The sequence below is a fragment of the Notolabrus celidotus genome, chromosome 8 (assembly GCF_009762535.1).
Source record: "Notolabrus celidotus isolate fNotCel1 chromosome 8, fNotCel1.pri, whole genome shotgun sequence".
Lineage (NCBI taxonomy): Eukaryota > Metazoa > Chordata > Actinopteri > Labriformes > Labridae > Notolabrus > Notolabrus celidotus.
In genome coordinates this window covers 15,265,095-15,293,055 of record NC_048279.1, presented here as the reverse complement: position 1 = coordinate 15,293,055, position 27,961 = coordinate 15,265,095, and the positions used below count along the sequence as shown (strand labels likewise).

General features: G+C 41.0%; 3 protein-coding genes across 5 annotated transcripts; 2 read left to right on the top strand and 1 right to left on the bottom strand.

Moving 5' to 3' along the window:
• The first annotated feature begins 48 nt into the window (after positions 1-48).
• On the top strand, positions 49-16,286 carry znf185 (zinc finger protein 185 with LIM domain). Its single transcript, XM_034690881.1, has 35 exons — positions 49-109; positions 307-424; positions 1,296-1,369; positions 1,664-1,781; positions 1,868-1,975; positions 2,070-2,093; positions 2,246-2,311; positions 2,399-2,446; positions 2,535-2,606; positions 2,701-2,781; positions 2,970-3,032; positions 3,135-3,257; positions 3,342-4,448; positions 5,419-5,484; positions 5,618-5,689; positions 5,934-5,999; positions 6,249-6,323; positions 6,529-6,606; positions 6,937-6,996; positions 7,142-7,195; positions 7,425-7,487; positions 8,037-8,087; positions 8,201-8,245; positions 8,471-8,518; positions 8,964-9,029; positions 9,167-9,238; positions 9,363-9,425; positions 9,696-9,788; positions 10,043-10,090; positions 10,422-10,457; positions 11,183-11,251; positions 11,346-11,420; positions 11,516-11,572; positions 12,545-12,650; positions 15,697-16,286. Exons 3-35 carry the CDS (start codon positions 1,360-1,362, stop codon positions 15,796-15,798), a joined length of 3,285 nt encoding a protein of 1,094 aa, XP_034546772.1. The 5' UTR covers positions 49-109; positions 307-424; positions 1,296-1,359; the 3' UTR covers positions 15,799-16,286.
• fut11 (fucosyltransferase 11 (alpha (1,3) fucosyltransferase)) lies at positions 16,184-22,878 on the bottom strand. Of its 2 annotated transcripts, none has more exons than XM_034690882.1 (5): positions 22,747-22,878; positions 19,217-19,555; positions 18,729-19,109; positions 17,473-18,095; positions 16,184-17,306 (listed from the first exon to the last, which is right to left on the bottom strand). In XM_034690882.1, the coding sequence occupies exons 1-5, from the start codon at positions 22,801-22,803 to the stop codon at positions 17,156-17,158; spliced, it is 1,551 nt and encodes a 516-aa protein (XP_034546773.1). In that variant the 5' UTR covers positions 22,804-22,878; the 3' UTR covers positions 16,184-17,155. The 2 variants fall into 2 exon arrangements, with proteins under 2 accessions (XP_034546773.1, XP_034546774.1); XM_034690883.1 differs by lacking the exon at positions 22,747-22,878 and adding an exon at positions 19,850-20,063.
• rab9b (RAB9B, member RAS oncogene family) lies at positions 22,350-27,685 on the top strand. 2 transcript variants are annotated; one of them, XM_034690888.1, is made up of 2 exons: positions 22,350-24,233; positions 24,358-27,685. In XM_034690888.1, exon 2 carries the CDS (start codon positions 24,405-24,407, stop codon positions 25,014-25,016), a length of 612 nt encoding a protein of 203 aa, XP_034546779.1. In that variant the 5' UTR covers positions 22,350-24,233; positions 24,358-24,404; the 3' UTR covers positions 25,017-27,685. The 2 variants fall into 2 exon arrangements, with proteins under 2 accessions (XP_034546779.1, XP_034546778.1); XM_034690887.1 differs by having other exon boundaries at positions 22,351-22,474.
• The last annotated feature ends 276 nt before the right edge of the window (positions 27,686-27,961 follow it).

The following is a 27,961-nucleotide window of genomic DNA, read 5'->3' as shown; positions in this document are numbered from 1 at the left end:
TTGCTGTGAGTTGCTTCATTTATGTATGCCACACTGTGCCCCTCATCTTCTCTGTCTTCCCTCTGCCTCACTCTTTCTCAGGATTGATTCCAGGCCACCTGCACAACAGGTATGTGCTCGCTGACAACCTCAAACAAAGCATAGATGTAGTAAACAAAAATGAGTTCTTAGCAACCTCTATCATGCACGCACGCATGCAAGCACGGGTAAATGGGTAGACAAACACATTCGGCTCCACCCCACATGCACCCTCCACGACTGGCTTGGCTTGTTAGAGCTCACGCCCGTACCTGTTCTCTGCCACAGACACCTGTCAGACACAGAAAGACTTTCCCTCTGATCACACCAGCCACACTTAGAGGGACACGATCACACTCAACTGAGCTGGATGAGAATTGCTTTACTGGGCGTAAAGTGAAAGCAGGTATGTACTCTGGCAGGATTGAGTGAAATTTAGAGCGTCAGTAAACAGCAGCTGTAAAAAGAGAAACTGTAAATGTTATCAATCATTCTCTATAAACGTTTTACAGAGTCATCTCGTGATTGTCTGTTTGCCCTGTCATTTTTCGCGGCGTTTCCTTAACATGATAGCTGCCTATCCTGCTCTGTGCTTGGCTTAACTGTTATTGCCCTTCATTAATCATTTATCTTTGTTGGACGGATGGTAAACCTTGGATAAATATACTTTCTGAGCCCTTTGTGTATTTGCTCTGTCACCAATATGGAGGACAAATTCCTCAAGAGAAATTGAGAGAAATTGGCAACGTGGATTCCCAGCCACAGGAGTTTTACAAGTTATATTTGCATTCAAGATTTGGTAGTTCCCCACAAATTTTGCATTAGCTGTAGTGTGAGCCTACTTTTGGAAAAAGGAACCCTCATCAGTGTTTCACTTGTGTTTTTTTCCCTCTTTTGTCCCCTCGGGGAAGTTGGTTTGCTTGTGAGCCTGAAATAACTGAAAGGTGTGCTGAAAAAGATATATGTGGAAGGAATTTAAATTTGCTAAATCATATTAATCAGTCTGAGCTACAACATTTTGAATCCACACACAAAAGAATAAAAATGTGTGTGTTTGTATGTGGATGTCCATTCATATTTAGGCAACAGCAGTATTTTTTATTTTTTTGGAAAGTGGTAGGACAGGATCATCTGCATGTCTAAAGGATGAGACTGAGGAATGTTTCACACAGCACATGTTCCTTATTGGGAGGGAAGGCCCACTCTGAAACTGACTATGTTGTAATACATTTCTGAAAGTTGCACTTCCTTAAACACAATCTTTATTTCTATGTTAGTTGTTTTTTTTGAGGTGGACTGTGAAGAAGACAGAAAAAAGGAAGTGAAACCTCTGGAAGAAGCATGTCGAAAGGTAAGCTTGCTGACTGGTCACATCTGAATGTGAGATGACGTGTTTCCTGCAGTGAAAGAAGAGGGCATCTGAGGGTGTGACTCTGAGCCTGACTAATGACTCTGTGAATTGTGATCTTCTGACACTGTTTCCACTTTAATGGTAAATATAAGTGGTTGATCATGTGGTGTGTTCACCCAGAAGGGGCTGAATATCATGGATGCAATGAAGCAGAGAGTGATTAAATATGTCATTAAATCCAGACCACCTTATGTTTTTCTAAACCAGATGTTGTGTGACATGTTTGTGTTTCAGAGGGGGATAAAGCAAATGTGTTTCGTACCACCAAAGTGCGGACCAAGCTGAAGGGTGACGGCAGCTGGCTGCAGCCCCGTGCTGTAACTGAGGCTGAAACTGGGGAGGAGAAACCATGGTATATTACGTTTAAACTGCTTTCAACATTTTTCATAACTCAGTCACTTGAATGGGAAAAAAACTGGTTTCTGTGAATCCATGCAGGTTGGCAGAAGTGAGGGCCGGTCGTGTCAATGGAGTTCCTATTGAGACCAGTCCAGCTACATCACCGACAAAACCCACCCCACCGCCCACCAACTCAGACACTCAAAAGTAAACACGTTTGGATGTCACAGTTATCTGTTGAATACTTGAAAGTCCTCCAGTACATGATTGATCTGATAATGACTTTCTGTTTTGCCCGTAGACCAACATCAGGATTCATGATCAGGTAAGACTTGCATTTCCAAATGTAATCACAAAATTCAAAGATATAGAAGTTGGGTTATTCAAATGCTGAAAACAAAAAGCTACTGGGCAGTGTAACTATAGATTACATTAAAGAGAAGTCATGTATTTTCACGGTTTCATCTTCTCTTTCAGAGGGATTTTCACTAAGCTAGATAAGCCGGATTCACCCACAAACGCACCTGCAACTAACGGCCTGAGGTAATAGCTTCTCTCATTTAAATACCTTTAAAAAAGTTTGATGGACTTCTCTGCTTTACAGTTCAATGCAATCTATTTGTATTACAGTGGGAAAACACAATTCACCAAAAAACCTTCAGAGAGCTACAAGAAACTGTGAGCACACACTGAACAGATTTGAATTAAACTGCTGGCAGCTGAATGTATTGTTAAAGAAGTGTCTGTTTTTGCTTCTGTTCATCAGAGCCCCTTACACTGTGAAGCCCACTTTGGAGAGCCAGGAGAACCAGCTTAGCCCAGAGGATCAGGAGAAACGGTGAGACTCTCTTTACAAGGAGAAAACCATCCAATTTGAACTCACATGCCCAAAGAAGAGATTACATTAACATCATAATGATTCATTTTCGCAGGACGGAGGCAGCCAGCAATGTTCTGAGTAAATCTGCAGGACGGCAACGCTCTTATGTGCTTTCTGCTGCTAAGAAATTCGAGTAAGTGCGCCTCAAGTCATTTTCCTAATTCTAATCTTAAACTCTTTTAAAAAATTCTTTAATCATTAAAAAGGAATTTATACTGCTTTTTTAAATCTCACTACATATTGAAAAGCTGGACTCACCTTAACATATGATTACAAATGGCTGGTGCATTTCAAAGTTTTTCTGTGTTGAACAAACCACAGGTCTAAAGCAGAAACACCTGAAGCCTTACCAGACAACAGTAGTCTAGCGTTTGTTGCTAAAAGGTAAATGCTTCTTTTGATATTTCTCAAACTGAAGCACAAATAAAGCCGGAGAGTTCACGTTTTTGATCAAATATTTCTCTATGCCTGGCTGCAAAAATACAGGGTGGAGATTACAGATGATGAAGAGAGTGCTGTGACTCCAGCACCTGCCATCCCTCCGCCCTCTAACCCTGTCGCCCCCATCACAGCTGCTGCTTCTGCACCTCTGCCTATACCACAGAAACCGTAAGCCCTGCACTGTGTTTCTAGTTTCATCGCAACAAGTGTCTCCTGTTCCTTTATCTCATTCACTCTTTGTGTGACCTGCAGTGTCGGCTTCAGTGTTAAGAAAGATGTGGATGTCACTGTTAATAAGCCAGCAGCACCAAAGGTTGAGGTGAAGGCCACCATCCCAGAGCCAACCAAGGAGGAGCCTGCCCCAGTACCTGTTCCAGAAAAAGATCCATTCGAAGGCATGAAACCAGGGTGCACCAAGGTGGCCACTCCTCTCCCTGTACTCCTCCCTGAGTATGTTAAAGCAGTCCGCACAGAACCAGAGCCAGAAGGCCTTTCAGGGCTAGTCGAAACACCTCTGGTTGACCTGGCCCCGGCATCCACAACCCCAGCATCGCCCCCTCCAGCATCCCCTGCTCTGGCACCAGTAGTCCCGCTGTCACCCACTCCAGTATCCCCTGTCAAAGCCCCAGCAGTCCCACTATCACCTACTCCACTATCCCCTGTCTCAGCCCCAGTAGTCCCACTGAGACCCACTCAAGCATCCCGTACCCAAGCTCCAGCTCTCCCCAAATCACCTCGCCCACTACTTTTTCCTACCCCAGCTCCGGTCGTCCCTCTTTCTCCCACTCCACTATCCCCTGTCCCAGCTCCAGTAGTCCCACTGACACCCACTCTAGCCTCCTCTACCCCAGCTCCAGCTCTCCCCAAATCACCCTCACCACTCTCTCCTACCCCAGCTCCGGTCGTCCCTCTTTCTCCCACTCCACTATCCCCTGTCCCAGCTCCAGTAGTCCCACTGTCACCCACTCTAGCCTCCTCTACCCCAGCTCCAGCTCTCCCCAAATCACCCTCACCACTCTCTCCTACCCCAGCTCCGGTCGTCCCTCTTTCTCCCACTCCACTATCCCCTGTCCCAGCTCCAGTAGTCCCACTGTCACCCACTCTAGCCTCCCTTACCCCAGCCCCAGCTCTCCCAAAATACCCCCTGCCACTCTCTCCTACCCCAGTGGTCCCACTTTCTCCCACTCCAGCCTCCCCTACCCCAGCTCCAGCTCTCCCAAAATCACCTCGCCCTACTTTCACTCCACTGTCACCTGTCCCAATCTCACCAGCCCTAGTGTCTGCTGTATCGGCGATTACAGTAAAGACAGAACCAGAGCCTGAACCAGAACAAGAACTAGAACCATCTCCAAAGCCAAGGTAAGATTTCTATAAACCTGCATTATTACATCTAATTGTTATTATTATTATTTCATCAGTGTATTGCATACAAAGTTCTTATTTTAGTATAGCTTTGAGATTCTTATTTCCTTAAGTATTTCTTACACATTTTTTAAAAATGTTTTGAACTCCTGCAAACAAGTAGTTCTTGGTTTACTGAACTCATAGATCCTCGACCTTAATTTCAATATTGTGGCATTTGCAATAAATATTGATAATATTGGACTCAATGGGATACTACCAATTTGACTACTTTGATCATTATTGATAAATGATTTATTACTCTGTCACATTTTATTGCATTTCATTTTACAAATTAACTTTGAGCTTGTGGTGTTTTAACAGTTTAAAACTAAATTTTCATTTTATTTGACGTGCTATAAAAATAAATATCTATATACTTATACTTTGCTATGTTTCAGGATTTAGTAGTTTTCTCTTTATGTATATATTTCTTATCTCTAGTCTTTAGCATACCAGATCTATTTATCATTCACTCAATTAAAAACCTCGTGCCTTTTACAGGAAACTACCAAACATTTCATAAGCCAGTAAAAATGGCTCCAGCAATGGCTACAACAATAAAATGCATTAGTGGCAATGAAACTGTTATTTAGTGTGTAGTGAAAGAAAAAAAGTTATACAGGTAGTTTATCTGGATTAAAAACTTAATTTTGAAGAACATTTTGGTGACTGACTGAAGTTAGGATCTCTTAAATGTAAAAATAAAACTACAAACAGGACCTGTATATTATCTGAAACTTTAAAATGATCTTTCTCTAAAATGGTTTTAATCAATGACCAGATATCATAATTCTTAAGCTTGAAAAGTGCTTTCAAATAGTTTTCTTTCTGTATGTCTACAGTTTGTTTGCTCTCATTCTTTCTACATGTGTGATTGAAAGCTGCTCTGGAATGCTATGTGTTTGTTCTCCATCTATTTCCACAGCTCCAGTGCTGACACTCTTAGCGCCTTGTCCGACACCCTCATTTCTTTCAACACAACTTCAACCAGGTATTGAAAAAGAAAAAAAATATATATATATGAATGCAGCAAAATATCGAAAAAGAATAGAAAGATGATGGTGTTATTGCCTCCAGCCTCAACAACAGGCCATCTGATAATTAAAGTTTCTCTCTTCTTCAAGCTTGATGGATGATGAGCCAGAGCTGGCACTGAAAGAAGGAGGCTCTATGGGCAGTGACGCCGCAGAGGACAGGTATGAAATGAACAACTTCTTCACTCATGTTAAAGCATAGTTGGCAAGAAAACAGGCAATGGCAGACGGCCACTGTGCTTACTTTAAAGTCATCGCAAAAGTAACTGCATCTTAATTTTCAATTAGTTAGTTAATCTTTAATTAGACTTGATTACGTGTGGTATTTAAACATGCTATAAAGAGATGCGTACAGAGAAGCCAAAGCAGGTGCACTTATATTTATTTTCTTGTACTGTTATGAAAGGGAGCCAACTCCGGAGATCAGCGACTGTACTGCAATAACAGAAGATCTCCTGCCTCTCACTGATGGGTTTGTTATAAATACAATCTTACCCTTTTTGCAACCATGTGATTCTCACATTAAACGAAGTGTACCCACTAGGTGGCACTGTTGGACTTCTCATGATCTCCTCTCCTCTACCTCAGTTGGCCTGTTCTTGTTCTGAAATCTCCTCTGAATCCTAAATCCCTTTTTGTTTAACACATTCTCCACTTCCTCCTCCTCTCCTCCTTCCTCCCTCTTCACTTCCTCCCTCCTCCCTCCTCCTTTCCCCCGCAGTCCCGAGGCGTCGGCAGAGCCTGTTCCCCCCAGCCCAGGACGCTGGAGTCAGGATCTGCTCAGTGGACTAGACAGGTAAAAGAAAAGCTCTCTCCCACCCAAGCCCCAAGAACTGAGTTACCCAAAGAATTATCCTTTCATCAGTGGAAAATCAATAACTCCCTTGTCAGTAGCAAGCACAGGCTTTACCTTAACTCACCTCGCTAGAGTTGGTGTTGCAAGAGAGCTCGCACACAACCTCTTCTGCATTTGACTCTTGTTCCATGTCTGATGTTTGCAGTAAGTCCACCACAACAAAGACTAGCACCCTGGGTTTCCTGGATAATGATGTCATAGTAAGGAACGTAGGGATACGCAGGTGAGAAAGAGACACACACCTGCTCACCATCCTCCTTTTTCTATCATTCATTCTTATCCCCAAAGATGAAGGGGCCAAGCTTCCCTGAGGTGTAAGATTTTTAATAAATCCCTCCCTGCCTCTGGTTTGATCCATAAATCAGGACTCCCCCACTTCTAGGATTCTATTTTAACCCCTATTTCTTTTCAGATAAAAACAGAGTCACACTTTCCTGAATTGACCGAGTAATACTTTGAAACAGAAAGCCACGTCTTATCTGCGGCATGACTGGAAATAGGAGAGAATGTTCTGTACTGATTAGTATTGCGGCTTTGTTTTTCTCTCCGCCAGCCTCAGCATGCAGCCAGAGGAGGAGAAACCGACAGATGAGACAGCCAAAGAAACACAAAGGTAGAAGGAGATGACAGGCTACTCTTAAACAATTATCCATCTATGCAGAGCTGTTCCTGCTTAGAAATGCCTTCTATTCAGATATGCCTTGTAATGATTTGTACTAACTCTGCCTGCAACTGCGCTGTTTCTCTCTGCCTGCCAGTTCCACAGAGACAGTCACTGTAACCACCAAAACTGTGATCATTACTGACAAAAGGTATCAGAACACACGCGCACACACAACCAGTCTGCTGTGTACTCTATTCAGATGGTTTTCATGCCCGTTAAATAGTTCAGTGTGTTTCAAGATTTTCTAATGGACTGGTAGTTTTAAATAGTTTATGAGAAGAACCACACTAACCTTTATTTGCCCTCTTTTTCTACTCCCAATGGTGCCATTCATCCGTACCACCCTCCTTACTCTTCTTTTCTCTGCCTCTGTGCAGTGAAGAGGACAATGTAGATCCCTGGCGCTCGAGAGTGAAAACAACCACAACCACTGAATCAAGGTAGTTTATTTACTACTGTGTCTCATGGACCTGAGCTTCAAGACATCTATGTTACACTTTAATGTAGTAGACTGTGTTTACTATTTATGGAATAGTAGTTTTAATGTGTGTTACAAAAAGAGTTGATTTCATGAAGCTGTGCGTAAAAACGTGATTCACTAGTAAAATACAATTCATTCGAGTGAATACAATGTTAAGGAAAGTTTTTTTGTTGTTGTTATGATATCTGAAAACATACTTAGTCTTGTTTAGCATCCCTTTAGGATTAAGTAATTATAATATTCTGAACCCTGTGTTTATTTTCGGTGAAGACAACAACATGAAAGGCATTGATTTTTGCCATTCAGCTGCCAAAACATCTTTCCATTTGTCAAAGACATCCAGATTCTGACTTTGATTGAGTTTGTCCCCGTCTCCCTCTGTGTTTCTGTTTACCATTCAAACTGCATTAAATCTTTCCATTATGAGTCAATGTGATCAGAATTCCTCTGACACAAGATGGGCCATGCTGACAATTGAGAGTGAAATCAGTGTGAAATTGTTTTTCAGCTCGGCTGATCCGTTTGATCCATATCCGATAGGGACCACATCCCACAACAGGTAATCATATTGGTTTGGAGCTGTGACTGTTTTTTTTCCCAGCCAGCCAGATAGCATCTCAGCATGCATAATGCAGCAGGTCCTGATTATGAGCCACTTTTCCTCCATTGCAGATCCTCTGACCTGCTCCAGCCTCTTGCAGATATTTCCATCAGCAGGTACTGGAATGATAATGCAAATCTGCACTTTTTCTATATCATAACCTCTGTTTGTGGAGAAATATTGTCATGTTGCTGTGTAATATCATATTTACTACAACTGCTCCACTTTGCCACAGGTAGCCATAGTTGTATTCTTATCAGCAGCTCTTACATGTGACCTGCTGAGTACTGTGCCAACATCTTTTTATTACAATCAGGATGATTCTATGAATTGTTTTTCAGAGCTTCAACTACCGACATTGAGAAGAAAGATCTAAGTCCTGACCCATCGTAAGTTAATGTTGAACAAGTCAACTATTTAGTGAGTTAGGGCTGTGAATATCAATTTGTTGTTTGCAATTAATTATCTGATATACCTTTTTTGTGAAATTTATGAAATATGAAGTCAATAAATTATCAGAAAAAAAAGAAAAATTATCAATTATTGAAACAACCTGAAACCCAAACATACTCATTTTTATTTATGCTAATAATTGAAGTATTTCTTGTGTCATCTAGTCACTGCAATTTAAAAAAAAAAGTGTATTGATTGACCAAATCCCAAACTAATTCAAGTAAATTTGTCCATACATGCCATTATGTGACAGCACGATTTAAAGGTCCCCTCCTGGACTTGAACTGAAGACATCACAGTGCTGTAATACTTTTTAAAAACCATTTACTTTTTTATCCTCACCTTTAAAAAATATCTGTTTCTCTTTTTTCGGCCTCACAGTATGAGCAGTAGTGCATTGGGATCCCTTGCAGATGACGTTATTCCTATCAACACTGAAGCTTCCAGGTAATTAGCTGGTTGTGGTGTATAACTATGTTTAGAATACATAGAGATGAAGGGGAAAGAAAGAAATGATTTTTTTTCCGACCGTGAACACTGCTGTCTCATATGTTTGATCTGTCATAACTTCATCGTCTCTTCAGCATCAGCACCCGGCGGTCATGGACACGCACGTGGGATTCCAGCACGAGTCGGCAGTCTTACACCGAAGAGAGGTGATGATACACTCCTATTCACTCTTACATTTCCACACAATGTGCTGCACTGTTTCATTCATTCACATGCACACATCCATGTACATTTCAAGCTAAAAGCCTTTCAATGTATGTCCCCTTTCAGCCAAGACACCAAACCAAAGGTCCAGGGAGAAGATCAAAACACGATGGTCATGTTTGAGCGAAAGTAAGTCATGCTTTTATTAAAAGCCCTGTAAGAAAAAACAGCTGCTCCTTTTATCCCCATAACCTCCTTCCCTTTCACTATGGTGGAGGCTTTTGCTGCATCTACTCAGTGAGCCAGAAAACATTGTGCACTGGTGCTCACAAAAATAGGTCAGATATACATTTGTTACAACTTTAGCCCACAACTGGAGTAAGCAGATCCTCTCTCAGCCTATTTTCTTTACAAATTCAGAGAATTTGTCTTCTTCAGTCATGTTTTGTTGTGCTTCAGGTCCAAGGAGAATGACTCCCCGTGGGATAGATGGACGTCACCCACCGTCTATGCAATCCCAGGACAGGAAGAGGAGAAGGAGGAGGGGGAAAGGTATCTTTACTGTAGCTGGGCTCATTAAATTCACATTAAAATGCTTTATTTTCCTCCATTTTAGATAGATGTGCTTATACTGCCTATAATTTGGTGCCTGTCAAGCATGTTATTGAAAGCAACCCAAATCCAAGGTCCATACAGCTTAGTCTGAGAATAATCAGCTACCTCCAAACTTCCATACTTAAATTTTATCACATCTTTGCCTGCTCTGCCTGACTTATTATAATGCAGGGATGTCCTCTGTTTTGCAGCACTGAGGATACACAGACGCAGACAGTCACCACCATCACCACTTTCAGGTCAGAAAACATTTGCATTCTTACATTTCACATCTTTTCATCAGAACCCAGGAGATGTGCAGGAATTAAGAAACGGGAAGGATATGTAGGTTAATGTTTCGGATAACAAAACATGAGAGGCGGGCTCGGAATGAGGCAATGCTGCCTTAGGACAGAAAAAAGGAGCACACCTGGTCAATAAATCCACACCCCTCTGGTGCTGTGAGTCAGAAAGATCAGCTTCATACACTTATAAAAACTGCAGAAAATCTTGTTCACTGGATAGCATCCAGCTTATTGACTTCTACAGCCCACAGTAAAAAAGTCTAATACAGCTCCCCTTGCCTTCCAGGGAGATACACAGCGAGCCAGAGCCGGTTATGGATCGGTAAGTTTATGATCTTGTTAACGTCAGACAGCATAATGCAAGAATAACTTCTCCAGAGTGTTATTTTCTACTATTTGGTCTGCTGATTTTCTTACTTTTGTGAAGACACTCTGCTCTTAACAGATTTTTTTTTTTTCCATTATGTGACTGATTATTTTTAGAAAGAGCATGCTGGTGCAGGGGAAATTAAATAGACCTGTTTTAATAAAATGCGTTTCAAATGAACTCATACAAAATACATTTCTCAATACATTTCCCAAATTTTGCTTTTGTTTCCGTGTTTGTAACATCATCTTCTTCGTAAGAGGGTGTGAGATTTAGGCCAAACCCTGTGGGAGCACAGCTGCATCCTTCTAATACTGCAGTCTGAATCCACAGTTACACGACACTCCTGTATGATACCTGCTTTAACAGACTCCCGGCTCAACTCTATTACTGGAATAAGATGACAAGATCTGCTCCCCCATTGTCTTTCAATCTGCCCTCATTTTCCTCCCTCTAATTATCAGTCTCCAGATGTCAGATTAATGATGTGTATTAGAGATGTCCTTCTGTCAAATCACGGCCTGTTAAACGACGTGCCATTAACAGGCGATGGCAGAAAATGATTATCTCCTGAGTTACATTTGACAGATTTAGAGCCTTCTGTGTAAGCCATCACACTGTCGTGCTGTCATCAGTGAGTGAGAGATGAGACTAACACTGCTGCTGCACTCTGTCTCCAGTTATGACACCTATACCAGGACGGTGGTAGAAGACCAGCGCGTCCAAACACCAGAACCTGACCCAAAAAAGTGAGTGATGTGACACCCTAGATATTTAAATAGCAGTGACAGCTTAAAGCTACTTTCAGTAACTCACTCTTTCCCTTGTCTGCCTCTACTTAAGGAGTTTCGTGTATTTGAAGGAGTATGTCAATGCAACAGAGCTGTCCTTGCATAATGCCAGAGACACAGCTGACGGGTAGGACCATTATATTATCAATGTAATCAAATACATCATTGATTTAGAAAAATGCTGCTTTCTAGTTTAACCTATTTACTGTTCGTTTTCCACAGAGGGTCTGACTATTTGACATCAAGTTCCGCAAATTACTCGTACAGCAGCCCGTCCAAGTAAGTCACACATACACAGCTCCCTTAATCTCTACTGAACAAGCTCCACGCATGAACCCATTTTCCCTTGACACTTCAGCTGCCTTCAGCTCTTCCTCTTTAAAAGACAATTCTACTGCTTTCATTAATTAGACAAAAACTGACATTAAAACGGTATTTGTCTGTTTCTTTTCCACTGACTGTTTATTGCTGCTTAATGCTCCCACTTGGACCAAAAATCTAAATCCTTTCAGATCTCAGATTAACAAAACTAACTTCTACAAACTGATTCTACAACTCATTAATACTCTACTTTAATTACTTTTGTTGCATACAGTACAGCTGATACTGAATTATAGAAATTTAAGATACTCAATTCTGTCATGGTTTCCACTTTTGTGTGATATCAATACATCCCTTATATTTGACATTTCAACTCCTTTTAACATTTTCCAGCATCTTGAACTTCCCTCGGCACTAACACTTTGATGCTTCAACTTCACTCACTGTTTTACCTCTGACGAAGCTTAACATGTCTAAGTATTGGTGTTGAGACTGCCACTTTACGTCTGTTGCAGCTTGCACATGAGCTTTTTCCTCAAAACACTTTGCTCATTTGCATAGTGGATCAAACATTTCTCCATATTTGACGTCATGGTTGTCAGTTCCACTAATGGAAGCTCCTCCAATTAAAACTGGCAACATCACAACTCCCTAAACCTGTTTTAAAGCAGCTCTAAGCCTGACCCTTTCCCCTCTGCCTTATTATCTCCAGTTTTAACGAAACCAGTGCAAGCAGCAGGGCAGAAATTTCAGCGAGCCTGCTCATTAGGAGGCTAAGTGGGGACATCAAAGGATTATTTACACTTATTAGGTTTCCTTGAACAGCACAGAAAGGATCGCAGGTTGTTCTGCCAGACAGAGCTGCAGTTGCACAAGAGCAGCTCGGGTCAGCGGCCAAACTAACTTGTCTCCATTGCTGTGTCTCCCCAGTGGCTTGCTGTCATCCACCTGTAACTACTGTGGAAAGCCGGTCGGAAATGATGCCAAGATCTCCATCGAGCACCTCAATATCAACTGCCACCCTTCCTGCTTCAAGGTAACAAACCATCTGCTCAGCTCTAGGCAAGATGCTATATGGTACTTATTGGAGAACAAAACCTTAGGTATATTCACGTGTCCCTCAAAGGACTCAACTAGAGCAGGGGTTCCCAAACTTTTCAGCCCTTTTTCGACCCCCAAAATATAGGTGCCAAAGACTCGCGACCCCCACTGTCCCTCAAATGATTTAATGTGGCTTCATTTAGCTGGTCTGCAGAAAATGTGGCTCTATATATGAGCATGTAGCTGTGTTTCCTTTGCCGTTATGAATCAACCTACTGCTGCTGATTCTTTTAATAATTAACTGTTCACTAACCCTAAACTTAGGAGTCATCTGGCAAAAAGAAAGGCAGAAATCTCATTACATTTTCTTTTTTCAAGGTTTTATTTAAAGTTTAGCTACTATTCTTGTCGATATTTTTACCATAATGGGTAAAATGTACTAATTTTAGTTAACTTTTTTAAAAAAAACCATTCTGGAAGACATCTCAAGACCCCCCATTAGTGTATCGCGACCCCACAGGGGGTCTCGACCCACACTTTGGGAACCCCTGATCAAGAGAAAATTTTTCTTGAATGTATCTGAAAACATGTTTATTTGCTTTTGTGCGTGGACGTACGTAATACAACTGTTGGCACTCTTTTGGTGTGTTGTGTTTGTTTTAACTTTGAAAGTAACACAACAGAAAGGCAATATAATAAATCTAAGCTTAATGCTTTGATGATTTGAAAAGAAGATATATTTTTAAAGTCACAGTGCTTGGAACTCGTAAGCTATCACATGCACATTGTCTAAATGATAAAAATACATTTTAATGTTCTGGTACCAACATTTATGACAGACAGTGTGCAGGAGTTTGCTTGCAGTTTAGATGGACAGATTTCTCTCCTACAAAACTGTCTTAAGGACTAGACGTATGAAATATCAAATCATGTTGGGACCAGGAATTCATCCTAAAATCGGTGCGATGAGGACTATAGCCTCTGTAAATTGGGCGCCTTCTCTACCAACTTAGTTTAACTGGCACGCCCATACAGTTGATTTTAACATAAGTTCTGCCTCTCTGATTTGGGGCAGAGAGGCCGAACTGGGCTTTGTACCTGGTATCATATTTTCTGGGGGGCCCATGTCACCCCTGATCATCCCTCTGGACATGCCCCTGTCAGTATGATCATACAGCCATCAACTGGGTGACCTAGTTCTGCATAAAAACTGGAAACAAAGAGCAGGCCTGGCTCCCTCAATTGTTCAACACTCCACCTGTCAACTCAAATATAAATGCCTTTTCTTTGTTAACTCCCACACAAAACCAATAAGCACAATCAATAACAGCTTGTGGTTTTATGATGTGGTTCTGTGCTGGACTGGCCGGTAACTGAGTACCTTTTTTCTGTCTTTATGCTTACCTAAGCTAAACATCTGCTGGCTTGGCTGGGGCTTTACATTTTTCAAATTTGATGAGTCTTATATCACTTGAAGCAAAAATGCTAAGAGGAGATCTTTCTCAACTTCACTCTATTCATTTAAAGCTGATGTTTGTAGTTGTGATATAAACATCAGTTTGGAGAGAGATTTCAAATGTCAACACTACACCACCCCACCAGATTTCCCCTACTTCTCGTGCTTGTTCTTATGAGGTAGTAGTGCCGGCTTCCCAGATAGTCAGGACAACCTAGTAGAGGCCGCCACTCAACCAATCGGGACAGAGGGTCGAAGAGTAGCTCTGATTGGTTTGTGATAACGGGAACGAAGGGAATAATAACATTGCTTGATACAAAGGCATTGAAAAACAGAGATTTGGCCATAATCTCGAATCACTTCCATTACTGATGAGTACCGATGGGCATTATGACTTTTTTTCCCAAACCCAGCAGAAAAAAAGAATAGTTTTTCACCCCATTCCTGCCAACTGCACCTTTAAAGGTGACATATCATGCAAAATCGACTTTTCAATGGTTCTCTACCTGAAATATGTGTCCCTGGCATGTCTACAGACCCCCGAAAATGAAAATAATCCATGCTGCCCCTGTTCTGATTTCTCCACCTTTCTGTAAATGTGTGTATAACAAGCCGTTTCAGACTTCCGTGTTTTTGTTACATCACAACAATATCCGGTCTGTCACGGAGTCAGAGCTCAAAGCTTGTTCAGCCCATAGACTGTATAAAATACAACGCAACTCCTTCTCCGTTTTTTCATTACCTGCACACATATGTGCTAACAAGGAGCTTAGGAGGGAGGCATGCTAGTTGTAGGCTGTCTTAATAAACACAAAGGTCGGTTTTACTCCCCACGTCTGCAGATTTGAAGATCTAGTGGATGATTTTTATTTATCATGGATAAGTGCTAGCGCTAGTTAGCATAGCTACATAGCTACATGTCGTAGCTGTGTACCAAGACACACGTCGACATACTGATAAATAAAACAACAAGAAACACTAAATCTGTGACCAATCCTTCAGAAAGGTCCTGCTGCAGGCGCCTCTCCGTCAGGATCAGATTCTGGATCAGATTCAGAGGGTTGAAGTAACACGGGTCTGTAAGCAGTGTGCATATTTAGCCAACATGTAAACATTAGATCAACGTGCTGGAGAGCCGAGGCCACATCCACTTCCTGAGGGGGCGTGGTCAGAGGGAAAACAGACCGTTCTGCGGAGGGCTGAAGAAGAGGGTTTTTCAGGCATGCCAAAATCTGATTTCAAAGTGTTTTTTTGAGCATAAACTTTAAAGACATGTTCTGGGGACCTCTTAGACCAATATATTTTGATGAAAAAAGCGTAATATGTCACCTTTAATAGTCATATTGGCACTTATTTGTTTCTTTATAATCTTTATTTTTCCCTAGATATAAAAATATTTCAGCTGTTGCATATTGCCACTCCCATTACCTGGTTAATTATGCTTCCATAGCTACAGAGTTTTGTCTACTACTGTGTGTCAAAGTGTAATAAATAAGTATAAGAAATGTCAACAGTGACAACACTGCCCTTCCTTGTGTTTTCCCAATAATTTGATCCTCTCAACAACACCCTCCTTATTTTTCAGTGTGGCAATTGTGGAAGGCCGATGGGAGACCTTCTCGACAGTATGTTCCTGCATGGTGGGAACGTCAACTGCGAGAGCTGCTACTCCAGAGCCTTTGACTGATTATGGGAGCTCTTCAGCAGACTCTTATCCTCGTCCTTTTCACTTCATGTTCATTTGCATATAAAGTGAGACCTGGTCAGTCACATAGTTTGGACTGCCCAGGTTTAAACTTAGCAAAGATGACGTTAAGAGCGATCAAAGACACCGTTGCAGTGAACAATATTATTACTTAATGTTGACTCTTACATCAGGTGAAATTCCTAGTTTCTCACACATACAAGCTTGTGATGTTCTTTTTCCTGGTGGTGAAAGCTTTCTCTGCCTCTGTAAACTATGAAGGATGTGTCTGTGCAACATGATACACTACATATAAGACTACATACAGACTAATACTGGCAAGTGGGGTACTATATTATAATTTAGCAGCATTAGTTATGCGAGGAAATTACTTTGTTACAAAATGTTTACTTCTTTTGTTCTTCCTCATACAAAACAGTTTGTTATCATGTATGATGGTTTGTTAAGAAAATAAAATGATTTATAAAACACTGGTACAAATATGTGATACAAGGCGGTGTGCTAGTAGAAAAACATGGCTGTCAATGGAGTCAAGCAGTAACATATTTTACAAAAGCATAATAAAAAAGTTATTGCACACAAACATGTTCAGCATCATGTAACAGAAAACAGTTGTGGGTCATATTATAAAGTGTCTGGCACAGAAATTCATCAGATGAGTTTCCTGAGCACTGCTTTGCAATTACAGTGGAGATTTTCCACAGGGAAATGTACTTAACTCTACATTTTCCTGGCTTCACTCCTCGGTGGAATCATATTTCCCTTGCAAAGTCAGTTAAAAAGCTGTGTACATATAAATGTGACTTTTAATAACCATTAGCAACCTGCAGAGGAACTGTACAGAAGCAAATGCAGCTCAGTGGCTACTGTCTTGATGGTCTTCACACACAGTTAGGTACAGCTCCCTTGATGCAGGGGACAAGTCTGTGGCTCTGCCCCAATCCAATGAAAAGCTGCCTCCCATGAGAATGTGCCTCTGTGGAACAACTGCACCACATGCAGTTAATGTTAACAATGCAAAGCGGAACATGAGCAATAATGGACCCTCTGTTAAAGTGATGAAATGACTTGGTAACATCAGCATTTAGCACTTAATAACATTACTTTCTCATTATTGAATTAAGTATAAAGGACAAAACCTTCATATCAGCTGCATACAGTATCTAAATCTGTTAGAGTGTAACCAAACTGCTTGTAAGGGTGAAGGGGTTTTGGCTCAGGTGCAGAAAGATGAGTCATTTCTGCCTCATTCCCCTCATTTAAACCGAGGGGATGCATAATATGGGACACCCCTGTAATCCTGGACGTGCGCCATCCTCTGTTTGTTTCAAGGCCTGTGTCAGTGTTTTCCTCTGGCTCTGCTCACAGCAATGTTTTGGATGTGCTTCCACAGGAGCGAAGGGTCTGACTCGTTATGTCTTATCAGGGACTCCAGCCCCTCCGCTTGGTCCAGGCTCTGCCAGTAATCCTGCGGCCATATTTGCAACCATCTGCAGACCGATATATAAACAGATTAGGCTCATGATGGAGGACATTTTAATTGGACCATTAAAATAGGCTGATTACCCTCCCCTCGGGACATTTTTATTCAAATTAAAGTTTAGAAAGTACAACAGTCCCACACATAGCATAGTTAATGATTTTAGACAAACTCACCCATCATCTGCAGGTAAATCTTTGACATCTCCGTACCCTGGGCTAGGCAGAGGGCACCCCATGTGAGAGTTGTTGGCCATTTTGGACTGAGGTGGTTTGTTCTTCGTAGGTGCTTTCCTATAGGCTCGTTCTGCTGCCAGTCTTGCATTCTCCTGATCACACACATAACACTCAAATCCATTGAGATAGTTCGGCTTACTCATGTCGTTAACCCCCCACTCACGTGTCTCCAGAGCCTCCAGCAAACGAGCATTAGTTATCCTCTTGAAGTTCTTAAACTCTAAATATTTTGCATACTCCTCATCTTTCTCATCCAGACGTTTGAGGAAGTCACCAAGAGCTTTCGGTGAGGGGAAGTTATCGATGACGATAGCAGAGTGGTCGTTCGGCATCCAGTCTGCCACCACAGATGAGCCTCGATAGACGGGCACGCAGCCTTGATGGAGGGGCCGCCACAGCTTCTCAGTCATGTAATCTGGACACAGGCCGTTCTCCAGTGCTAGGTGAAACTTGTAGCGAGCAACGAAATTCATGAAGCTTCGCTCTTCTCCAGTAGCTGTGGCAGTGTCCTCCAGACGGTCAGGTAGAGGTTTGTTGTTCAGGCATTTACCGTATGAGTCAACCTACAAACAAATTGCATAAAGAAGAAAAGAAGCTTTAGTCTGAACATTTGCTTACAGTTAATGTCAAACAATTTGAATGACCTATAAAACTATTAACTCCCAGCTCCAGTTAGATAGTAATTGTTCCTCCTTGACTGGGATTGTTTGGAATCACACAGAGGGCTGTATTTATCATCTTTGCACAGAGGATGTAGCATGCTTGAAGATGAATGATTTTTACTTTCTGACCTGTGTGTACACTTTTTGTGCAACTAGTAACACAAGGAATCTTTTTAGAACATATTTATATTATAGTAATGAGCTGCTACAGACAGGGTTAAGAGAAAAATGAGACATTAAAAGAATAGTGTTCTATTTGAGTATATAGGACTGAGGGTGGGATTGAAGAGAAAAAATACATGCATGCACTTTTTTTATGTGAAATTTAAAAAAAAATGAATGATTGGCTCCTCCAATGGATGGGTCTATCAACATCTACAAAGCTTATCTCAATTTATTTTACATACCAAAATGCTGCAGCATGTGGATATGTGCAACTTAGATTCATTCTTACTTATTACAATTACAAAAATAGCAACCCAAACAGCCACCTTTGTAAAAAAATAACCCAAATAGAACATCTTTAGACTGTACCTGAATGTACTTCATGAGCTCCTGGACGTATCTGTTTCTGTCTGACGGCACATCGCAGTGAGACTGCATATAAAGAACAGGAGCCAAGCCCTCCCTCCTCAACCGGTTCTTCTCCTCTAGGGTCACAGCCACAGGCTCCAGCAGGTAGTCAAGAGATGGCAGCCACTGCAGGGTCAATGGATAGTCTGACTCTCTACGAAACGTGGCTGTGTAGTTGAACAGCCTGATCCCTGGGCCATGGGAGAGGAAGTAGTTATTCATGGGTGACTCTTCATGGAACAGTGCCCAGGTCTGGTGGCGGAGACGAGGGAGTGGAGCCTCATATGCCCTGAAGTCTGTTCCATAAAAGATGATGGATGCTGTCCGTTTGTACAGCTGGACCTTTCAAGATCAAACACAAGATTACTGCCAGAACAACTTCAGATAATAATAAGTATGAATATGAGCTTCTTCCTTTTATTGAAATCAAAGTTAAACATCTGTGATACCTTGCGGTTGTTTGTGACCAGGCAGGATGATGTGCCACAGTCGATGCGTTCAGTGTCACCGGGAAAATGTGGGAAAAGTCCCCCACTCCACCAGAGGAGAATGGGCAGCTCTTTGTTGCTGCGACGGTCACTGTTGCCAGGTCCTGTGTATGAGCTGATGGAGGCAAACTCCATGTCTGATAGAGCACTCTGAGGCTGAAAGGCTCCTCGGTCCACTGCATCCCAGGCCTCCAGGGGAAGCTGTTCGTCTGGAAAGGAGGCAAAGGAGACCCAGACCCAGCACAGGACACCAAAAAAACCCAGACACACACAGGGCACCAGCCTGCCTCTGCCTGCCATCTGCAAGGAAGAAAAGAAAGACAAAACAACATCTTGCACATGCATTGCCAAAATAGAAGTAGGTCAACATACGAAGGGACAAACAAATTAGACTTTCTCAAACTCAGGCGTGATGCTCCAGACTCGTTCATTAAGCCAGTTCCGTTTTAGAACGTATAACTTAGTCAAAGTTTTTGATGCAGTTAGTTATCCTTACAAGTAGTTTCGCAAACAAACAAGCTACTGATTTTTTCATTGCAGTCATACGTGTCAGTAGTTTCTGAGCATGCACTACTGTCGAGTCATGTTTCCTACCCTTATTCCTGCAGCAAACGCATGAAGGGGAGCCTCTCTTGATCCTTCCAACCAAAATGAAACAGCTTGCTCCCGACGGTCTAGTTTTCAGAAGTTATGTTAACAAGATGCTGGATAAAGACCTTTATACAGTCTATGATGGAGACCCGACAGTGAGAATAATAACAGCCGGTTTCTTCTTCTACGGTTCTGGCGTTCCCAAGCTGTTCACTGCCACCTGCAGGCAGGGTGTGTATATAACTGTACTACACCATGTAAACATAAACTTGTAACCATTGTAGCATTGCATTATTTATTTCATCCAAAATATAAAAATTGAAAAAAATACAGTCATATAACTGTAAAGTTATAAGCTTTTTGGTGGAAGGTAACTGAGATATAAATATGCGACTTCAATGATGTCACCAAAACAGCAATGAACACCATGAACAGATCCATACCATCCCTGCATTGTCTATCACACTCCATCATCTTATCCCATACTGACTCTCTAACTGCTGATGACAGTATAATGCATATTGCATTAATTTGTATAATTATCTTGCTATGTTATATTGTGTTTTATTACATTATTATTGTTTACTACAACTTACGGTCATATTACATACCCATATTTATTTATTATATTGCTTAATCTGTCATTACCAACCATAATCACACCATGTCAACCTGTCACTACTGAAACATTTTTAAATACTGCTCGGAATTACTACTATTTAATCCATGTGTAACATTTGTATTTATCTAAATTCCATCTGTAACATTGCATATATCTAAATTGTATTCTATTTTTATTCATTTATTTTTATTTTCACTTATTTTATTTTACTAAGTGGAACTTTTTTCTTGATTGTACTTATATCTGGGTTGCTGCAACAACTGAATTTCCCCCCGGGGATCAATAAAGTAATATCTTATCTTATCTTATCTTATCTTATCTTATCTTATCAATGCGCTTAAAATAAGTTTTATAGGAATCACAAACATTTATGCTGCAGTGTAGTACAACATATGACAGTTTCTCGACGGCTCAAGTAAATGTAAAAACCACTCTAATATGAAGCACGAAATTATGCATGTTCTTTTTCACATGGATAAGTTATTGAGGCATGTAAAATAACAGATTAATTGACTTTAAAAAGTGTTTCCCTTTGAAAATTATTTGTCTTTACTTGTTTATTGAATCAATGACGTTTTAATTCAATCTGAACATGCGCTATGTAATAGCACTGAAAAAAAGTTATATTCATTTCAAATCTTTCTCGCACATCACGATTTATAAGGGGCTAAACTGTCTTTAGTTTAGGGGTTCCCAAAGTGTGGGTTGGGACCGTTGGGACCCCCTTGGGAATGTTTTTTTTTAGTTGTGTAAAAATGATACACTTTTCCCATTATAGTAAAAAATATCCACAAAAAGTAGCTAACCTAGAAATAAAACCTTGAAAATAGAAAATGTAATGAGTTTTCTGCCTTTCTTTGTTGCCAGATGACTCCTAAGTTTAGGGTTAGTGAACAGTGAATTATCAAAAGCATCAGTAGCAGTAGGTTAATTCCTAACGGCACAGGAAACACAGCCAATTGCTCGTATGGGTGGGCTTATTTTCTGTAGACCAGCTGAATAAAGCCAAATCAGATAACTTTGAGGGATCGTGAGTCTTTAGCACCTATATTTTAGGGGTCGTGGGCTGACTTTATATAGCACCTTTTAAAAACATGTTTACAAGGTGCTTTCCAGAGCGCAAGACATAGCGAGATAAAACACAAAAGCACATGACAAAGGTAAGGAGAGCTAAAATGAGTTAAATAAAAAACAACAATAAAAACCATGCAGAAATTAAAAAGTCAGTGATGAGTTATGAAGTAAAAGCACATTTAAAAATGTGTGTTTTTAAAAGAGATTTAAAAGAGGACAAGGATGTGGCTTGCCTGATCTCCTGCGGCAGGTAATTCCAGAGTGACGGGGCCCTGACTGCAAAGGCCCGGCCGCCTCTGTTTTTTAACTTCACCTTTGGAAGTTCCAAGAGGGACCTGCCGGAGGATCTCAGGCAGCAGTTAACATTTTAAGGTATTCACTTAAGCACTCAGGGGCCAGTCCATTTATTGCTTTGAAAGTGAGTGTTAAAATCTTAAAAGGTCAATATTGTGCAGCTACATTTGGAGAAATTGTAAAAAAAATAAAATTATATATATATATTGATATATATTGATATGTAGCATATATTTTTGTTTAATGCAAATAAACCAGTATTATAGCGGCAATGTTATATTTTGTAGGGTTGGCTGTGATGATGGGGCCCACTGAGATATCTTTTCAGGGCGCCCAGAATTCCTGGAGACGCCCCTGCATATTCCTGTGAGTACTATTACAATGTTCCCCTCTAAAATGACATGATAATTTGTCCAAAGTACAAAAACCCTCACATGAAGTATCCACATGAAAATGTCCCTCCAGTTGCCACACCTTCTATTTTGTTGATGTAATTTTTGGGACGGACTTTAGGACCTCGGACTGCTCAGCTGTGTGCACGTGAAGCCCCTTGATCGGGGCGCGCACGTCACGACACTCAATCTCAGTCAGATGTAGGGGAGCAGGGCAGACCACGCAAACACACCAGAAGGAACAGGGTGAGTCATAATACATGTGTGTTGTGCATACACACATAATACATCATCTACAAATATGATAACTCTTTGAGATGTTCAGCAGCTCACCACGCTCCTCCAAACAGCTGGGATTAGTGAATTGCACTGAGGCTAACGCTTAGCATGACCAGGATGGAATGTCAACAAGCCATCACTTTGGCCGGCTAGCTTGCTACTTGGATGAGAGGTTTGCTAAGCCGCTGCATAGCATAACAGCTTTATGTTCCACTCGAGCTCTCTCAGAAGTCTGTTACCTGTTTCGGTTCCTTGTTTGCTCCTGTGCGCTTCACAAACAGTTTCTCAGAGACCATCCACGGAGCAGTTTAAAGCAGAGTTTCTAGCCTGCAGCCAAATTTGACAACAAGCTGCTGCATGTTTGTGGTCGTCTGCGCAGGTGCAGTGGTCGTTTCCAGAGCACTTCACCATCGTGACTCGCCCTGTTGTTGTTGTGGCTTGTGACTGTCAAACTTCACCTGCTTTACATGAGATACATGGAATGTGTTATGTGGTAAATAACAGCATATTGTCAGCAGTGGTGGACAAAGTACACAGTTTCATTACTGAAGTCAAAGTATAGATGCTCAATATCAAATATTACTCCAATATAAGTGAAAGTTGCTCTGTCTGATTATTACTTGAGTTAAAGTACTGAAGTACTTGCTTTTAAAAATACTGAAGTATTCAAAGTACTTCTTAAAATATATCAAAATATTGTATTTTCACAATACATAAATGCAGTCAAGTCTACATAGGAGTACATTCTGTTACATCATGTTTATTTAGAAACCATTACTTGAGATCTCGAAAAACTATACCATGGAATAAAAACAGAAACTAGTTACTCCAAGCACAGACAACTTAGTTTGTTCATCTGGAATTAAACAAATGTTATGTAGGACAACACACTTTCTCAGGTTGGTCAGTGAATTTTTGTATGTTTGGGGAGAGTGGGAAACAGGGAGAACATTTCAAATGATACGTATCATTCTTCATTTCAAAAACCTCTAACACGGGCTGAAGATATGGACATGGGTGCTCAGGTGGAGAATTATAGCCATCATTACCACCTCTACATGAACTGTCTGACCTGAGTGAAATTTGCTGTTTTTTCTCCATGTTCAACCGTGGAGACGCATGATATACAGGTACGACTAAACCACTGAGACAAACAGAACTACACAAACACATTTTACTGTCTTAGGGATCAGATTTTAGAAAAGAGAAGGAAATTCAAGAGCTGACTTCAAAGCAAAAGTAGTGAGTAACTAGAGCATTGATAGAAATGTAGTTGAGTAAAAAGTACAATAATTGTCTTCTGAATGTAGTGGAGTAAAAGTAATAAGTACCCCCAAATAAATAAAACTCAAGTAAAGTACAGATACTAAAAAAATGTACTTAAGTACAGTACTCAAGTAAATTTACTCTGCTACTGTCCACCACTGGATACAATAAATGTTTCCACAATGTTTTTACAGTTATGATCATGTCATATACTGTGCTTAAAAAGCATATCATATATCATGAGTCATTGACTGTGTCGTGTGGTAAATAACAGCCTGTTGTCAGCAAACCAAAAGCTTCATCCAGGGACCTTTGGCAGACTTCTCGGTCGTCCACCCCGGCCATTGTGCACCTGAAACTAGTCAACCATTAAACGTCTCTCAACCAGTGTCACAAAGGTTAACTTGAGGTGGAACACAAATGTTGCTGGACTTGCAGGCTTTCCCCAAAAATGTCCATTGTGAGTCATCAGCAATCTCCACAAAGACATTTCTCAGAAGTCAGTATATTTAGTTTTCTGTTGCCCAGTGGTGATTTGCATTTCCCTTGACTATCTTTTTTTGTTCACTCCTTCCTCTTTTTAGGTTAAACACACCCTGGTCTGCCACCTGGTGAGGGGCTGGGAGGAAATATGATGAGCGGGAAGAGCCTGCTACTGAAGGTGATCCTGCTGGGGGATGGTGGAGTGGGCAAGTCCTCCCTAATGAACCGGTACGTCACAGACCGTTTCGACTCCCAGTCCTTTCACACCATTGGCGTGGAGTTCCTGAACCGAGACCTGGAGGTAGACGGACGACTGGTCACTCTTCAGATCTGGGACACAGCTGGACAGGAGCGCTTCAAATCCCTGCGAACGCCCTTCTACCGAGGTGCAGACTGCTGCCTGCTCACATTCGCTGTCAACGACCTGCAGAGCTTCCAAAACCTCGGCTGCTGGAAGAAAGAGTTCATGTTCTACTCGGATGTTAAAGACCCTGAGCGCTTCCCTTTTGTGGTGCTTGGCAATAAGGTGGACATGGAGCAGAGGGAGGTGGGTGCAGAGGAAGCACGGGCGTGGTGTGAAGAGAACGGCTGCTGCCCTTACTTTGAGACCAGTGCGAAGGATGACACTAATGTCACAGCTGCATTTGAGGCAGCCGTACGGGAGGTTCTGGCGGCTGAGGACCAGATTGACCATGCACTTCTGAGTAGTACTATCGACCTCCATGGAAACCGCAAAACTTCTCGCACATCCTGCTGCTGATTAGTCAGGTGTAATTCTACCTTGTCTTCTTCTCTCTGGCTTAATCTTGCACATGGCAGTTTTCAGGGCCAGTCAGATATTATTTATGGTACACATTCTATAGGTACAAAGGCACTGAGTGCGGTATCAGCTAAAGATAATGTGGATAAGATACAGCTGCTTCCAGGAGTGCAGTGTCAAGGATACAGCTGGTATCTACGATGTTGAATAATGTTCTAACAAAGGTACAGGCACACTGTAAGAGGCACACTCATCCTTTGTACTCAGTCTGCTTTCTGTGGTGTTGCGCACAAAAAAAAACGTTTTTACACAGCTTCAGCTTTGTCCGCCTGCCTTGCAGGAGCTCCATCAGATAGTGTTTTAAAAGCATTTATTTGATTGAAATCATTTAAATTTAAGTTCACACATTGGTCAAGAGGATTTACCAATCCTCTCTTAAATAGCACACTTATACATTCGGCACAGTCGGCCTCACAACAGTCTCCTCCTCAACAGTCTGACCATGAACTGATTTTCCCCAGGTTTTAGAGTGACTTTGAATACAACATCAAATTTTCCTGTTATCAGATATTTGAGCAGAAGTGGAGAGCTAATGTATTTCCTGGAGCCAGAGGGCGTCTGTGAGTGGCAGTGTTACCAACCCTGGCAGATTGGAGGCTGAGGAACTCCCAGCATCAGTACGATGACTGATAAATGTGAGGTACAAGGAAATCAAATGATTTCTGCATTAAAAAGGGAGATATTGTTCGTCTGATGGAAAGGGAAGGAGCTTTAATTTTGCTGCTCTGACTGTATGCTCTTGGTACGAGCTCTTGTGGTTGCTCTTATTAACTTGTTTTATCTATTGGTATTACACTGCTGTGTCTGGGGAAGTCGGAAGTACCAGTTAGGCATTAAAGGATCATATTAATTTTCCATGATTTAAATCTAATAGCCTGATAACTAAGTAAGGACTTTCCAAAAGTACAGAAATAATACAGCTTTTTGTAACTCTTGCTGATAAGCTGCTGTTCATTTTTTTTAATGAAGCCCATTTCCATTGGCCAACACGTTATTTCTCTTACAGCCAGCGTAAGGAATTATTTGAGTGCTGCAGTGTACGATTTAAGGGCTCATCAAAAATCTGTTTTCCTAATGTAAAGATGTCGTTTTAATAATTTGAATGAGTAATTCTCATAATAATTTCATATATGTAGTCTCATCTCTGCCTTGTTGATTGTGTAGCAGGCCTTAACATTCCACTCCTTTACTTTTCCGTCCATTTCTGTCCCTCCCTTGCTTTACTGAGATATTACATGCGCCCTGTGCCGTCAGTCTGCTCGGTCTTGGTCTCAGCTGAATATGAAATAGCCTGGGCACAAGGATATGACTGTTTAGACTGCTAATGTGTCCATTGTGCATCACCTCTCCTCTCCATTTATACAGTATTGAATGAAACATAAAACTGAGTATTCAGACAAATTAACAATATTTGCTTGTTTCAGAGGGATGGTACTTCCTTTTTTTTTTGCTTCATTTTTGTTTCATTGTAAATCAACACAACATATTGTTTTCAGCCAGGGGGCAATGTTGTTTGCATGAATATTTTGAGAAAACGTCTGAATCAAACAGAGGTTAAAATGAAATAACTCACATCAGTGTTCATATTGCTACAGGCTGATATTTTAAATCATATTTATTCAAACGTCCATACCTGTTTCATACATACGCTTATTTAACTCAATCTAATTTCTGAATGCACAATGTTTCTATGATTCAAACTGTACTATACGTTCTTGCCCCCTTTCTATGTTTTGTTGGAAGTGTTGTGTTTTCTTCTTAGCTTGAGATCACATTATTTGACTTTAAAGTCAGACTTTGCATTATATTTCAGTGTGTGTGAGAGTGCAGCCACATGGTGAATATAACAGGAGCTTCACTGTGAAAGTTAACCAAATCAAACCAGGTACAGATAGATTAACTTTAAAAAGGAATCTTTGGTTTAATACAGGCTTCCAATAAATAGATATGATCACTGTTATTTTGAGCAGGTGGGTTGGGTACTGGCACTTTGGTGAGAATCCATACTGTGAACTGAGTAGGGCTTTTAAACAAAATGAAATAGGTTATTGGTCATTAACTCTAATGAATAAAAGAAGGCTATGATTTTCTTGGTGTTCATAATATCTGGTTAAATCTCCTTTCTGTATTGTTTCACTTTTTATCCTGTTCAGAAAATGTAGCCTGCCAGACTGTTTACCTGAAACCTGACTTACCTAAGAATCATAGGGTACTCATAAGCTGGTAGCATTACCCTGCAGTATGTTACCGTCTTATACTCATTGCAACCCCCGTCTGTCAGTATTTTTTAATGTTGTAATATTCATGAATGTAAACACACACGTCTTTGGGCTGTCCATATTAATGGCTTCTGTGCATTGCAAAGGGCATTGCTTTTATAATGTAAAAAAAGTTACTGAACGTCTGTTTCACTCTCAGTGCTCAAACTCATGAGTGTGATTAAAGCTGTGTGAAAGTTAGACTGTTCATCCTGATTATGTGTTGATCTAATGGACAACTTCCCTTAATCCTCTTTTTGCACTACGGAGGATGAGACTGGGCCAACATGCTGGCAAAGTGGTAAATACTCTCCAGTGCTTGGCTATGAATAAATCATGCAACAAACCAAACAGAGTCTCTTATCATGTCTGTGGTCTTTGTGCTCATGCTTTGAAAACTCATGAAAGTGTGTGGCTTCATATTGACTTTAATTGTTGGCTTGAATGATAACCAAAGCTTTCAAACTATTTTTAAAACTAAAATAGGTCACTCAAACTTGTCAGCGGACTTTAGCTGTCCACCTTACTGCAGTTATTTCCTCCGTCAGGCAAAAGTTTGCCGAGTTGAAATTAAAGCACAACCCTCATCCTGGGTAACACTCTTGAATTTCATCACACAAGACCTTG

Excerpts from the sequence above, each read along its gene's own strand:
- znf185 (XM_034690881.1), top strand. Across the intron at positions 3,033-3,134 it reads CTAGCGTTTGTTGCTAAAAG|GGTGGAGATTACAGATGATG; the intron begins GTAAATGCTTCT and ends GCAAAAATACAG. Across the intron at positions 9,426-9,695 it reads ATGGTCATGTTTGAGCGAAA|GTCCAAGGAGAATGACTCCC; the intron begins GTAAGTCATGCT and ends GTTGTGCTTCAG.
- rab9b (XM_034690888.1), top strand. The coding sequence starts at position 24,405 with ATGATGAGCGGGAAGAGCCTGCTACTGAAGGTGATCCTGCTGGGGGAT.
- fut11 (XM_034690882.1), bottom strand. The coding sequence starts at position 22,803 with ATGGTCTCTGAGAAACTGTTTGTGAAGCGCACAGGAGCAAACAAGGAA. Across the intron at positions 19,556-22,746 it reads CAAACAAGGAACCGAAACAG|ATGGCAGGCAGAGGCAGGCT; the intron begins GTAACAGACTTC and ends TCTTCCTTGCAG. Across the intron at positions 18,096-18,728 it reads AGCTCATGAAGTACATTCAG|GTTGACTCATACGGTAAATG; the intron begins GTACAGTCTAAA and ends ATTTGTTTGTAG.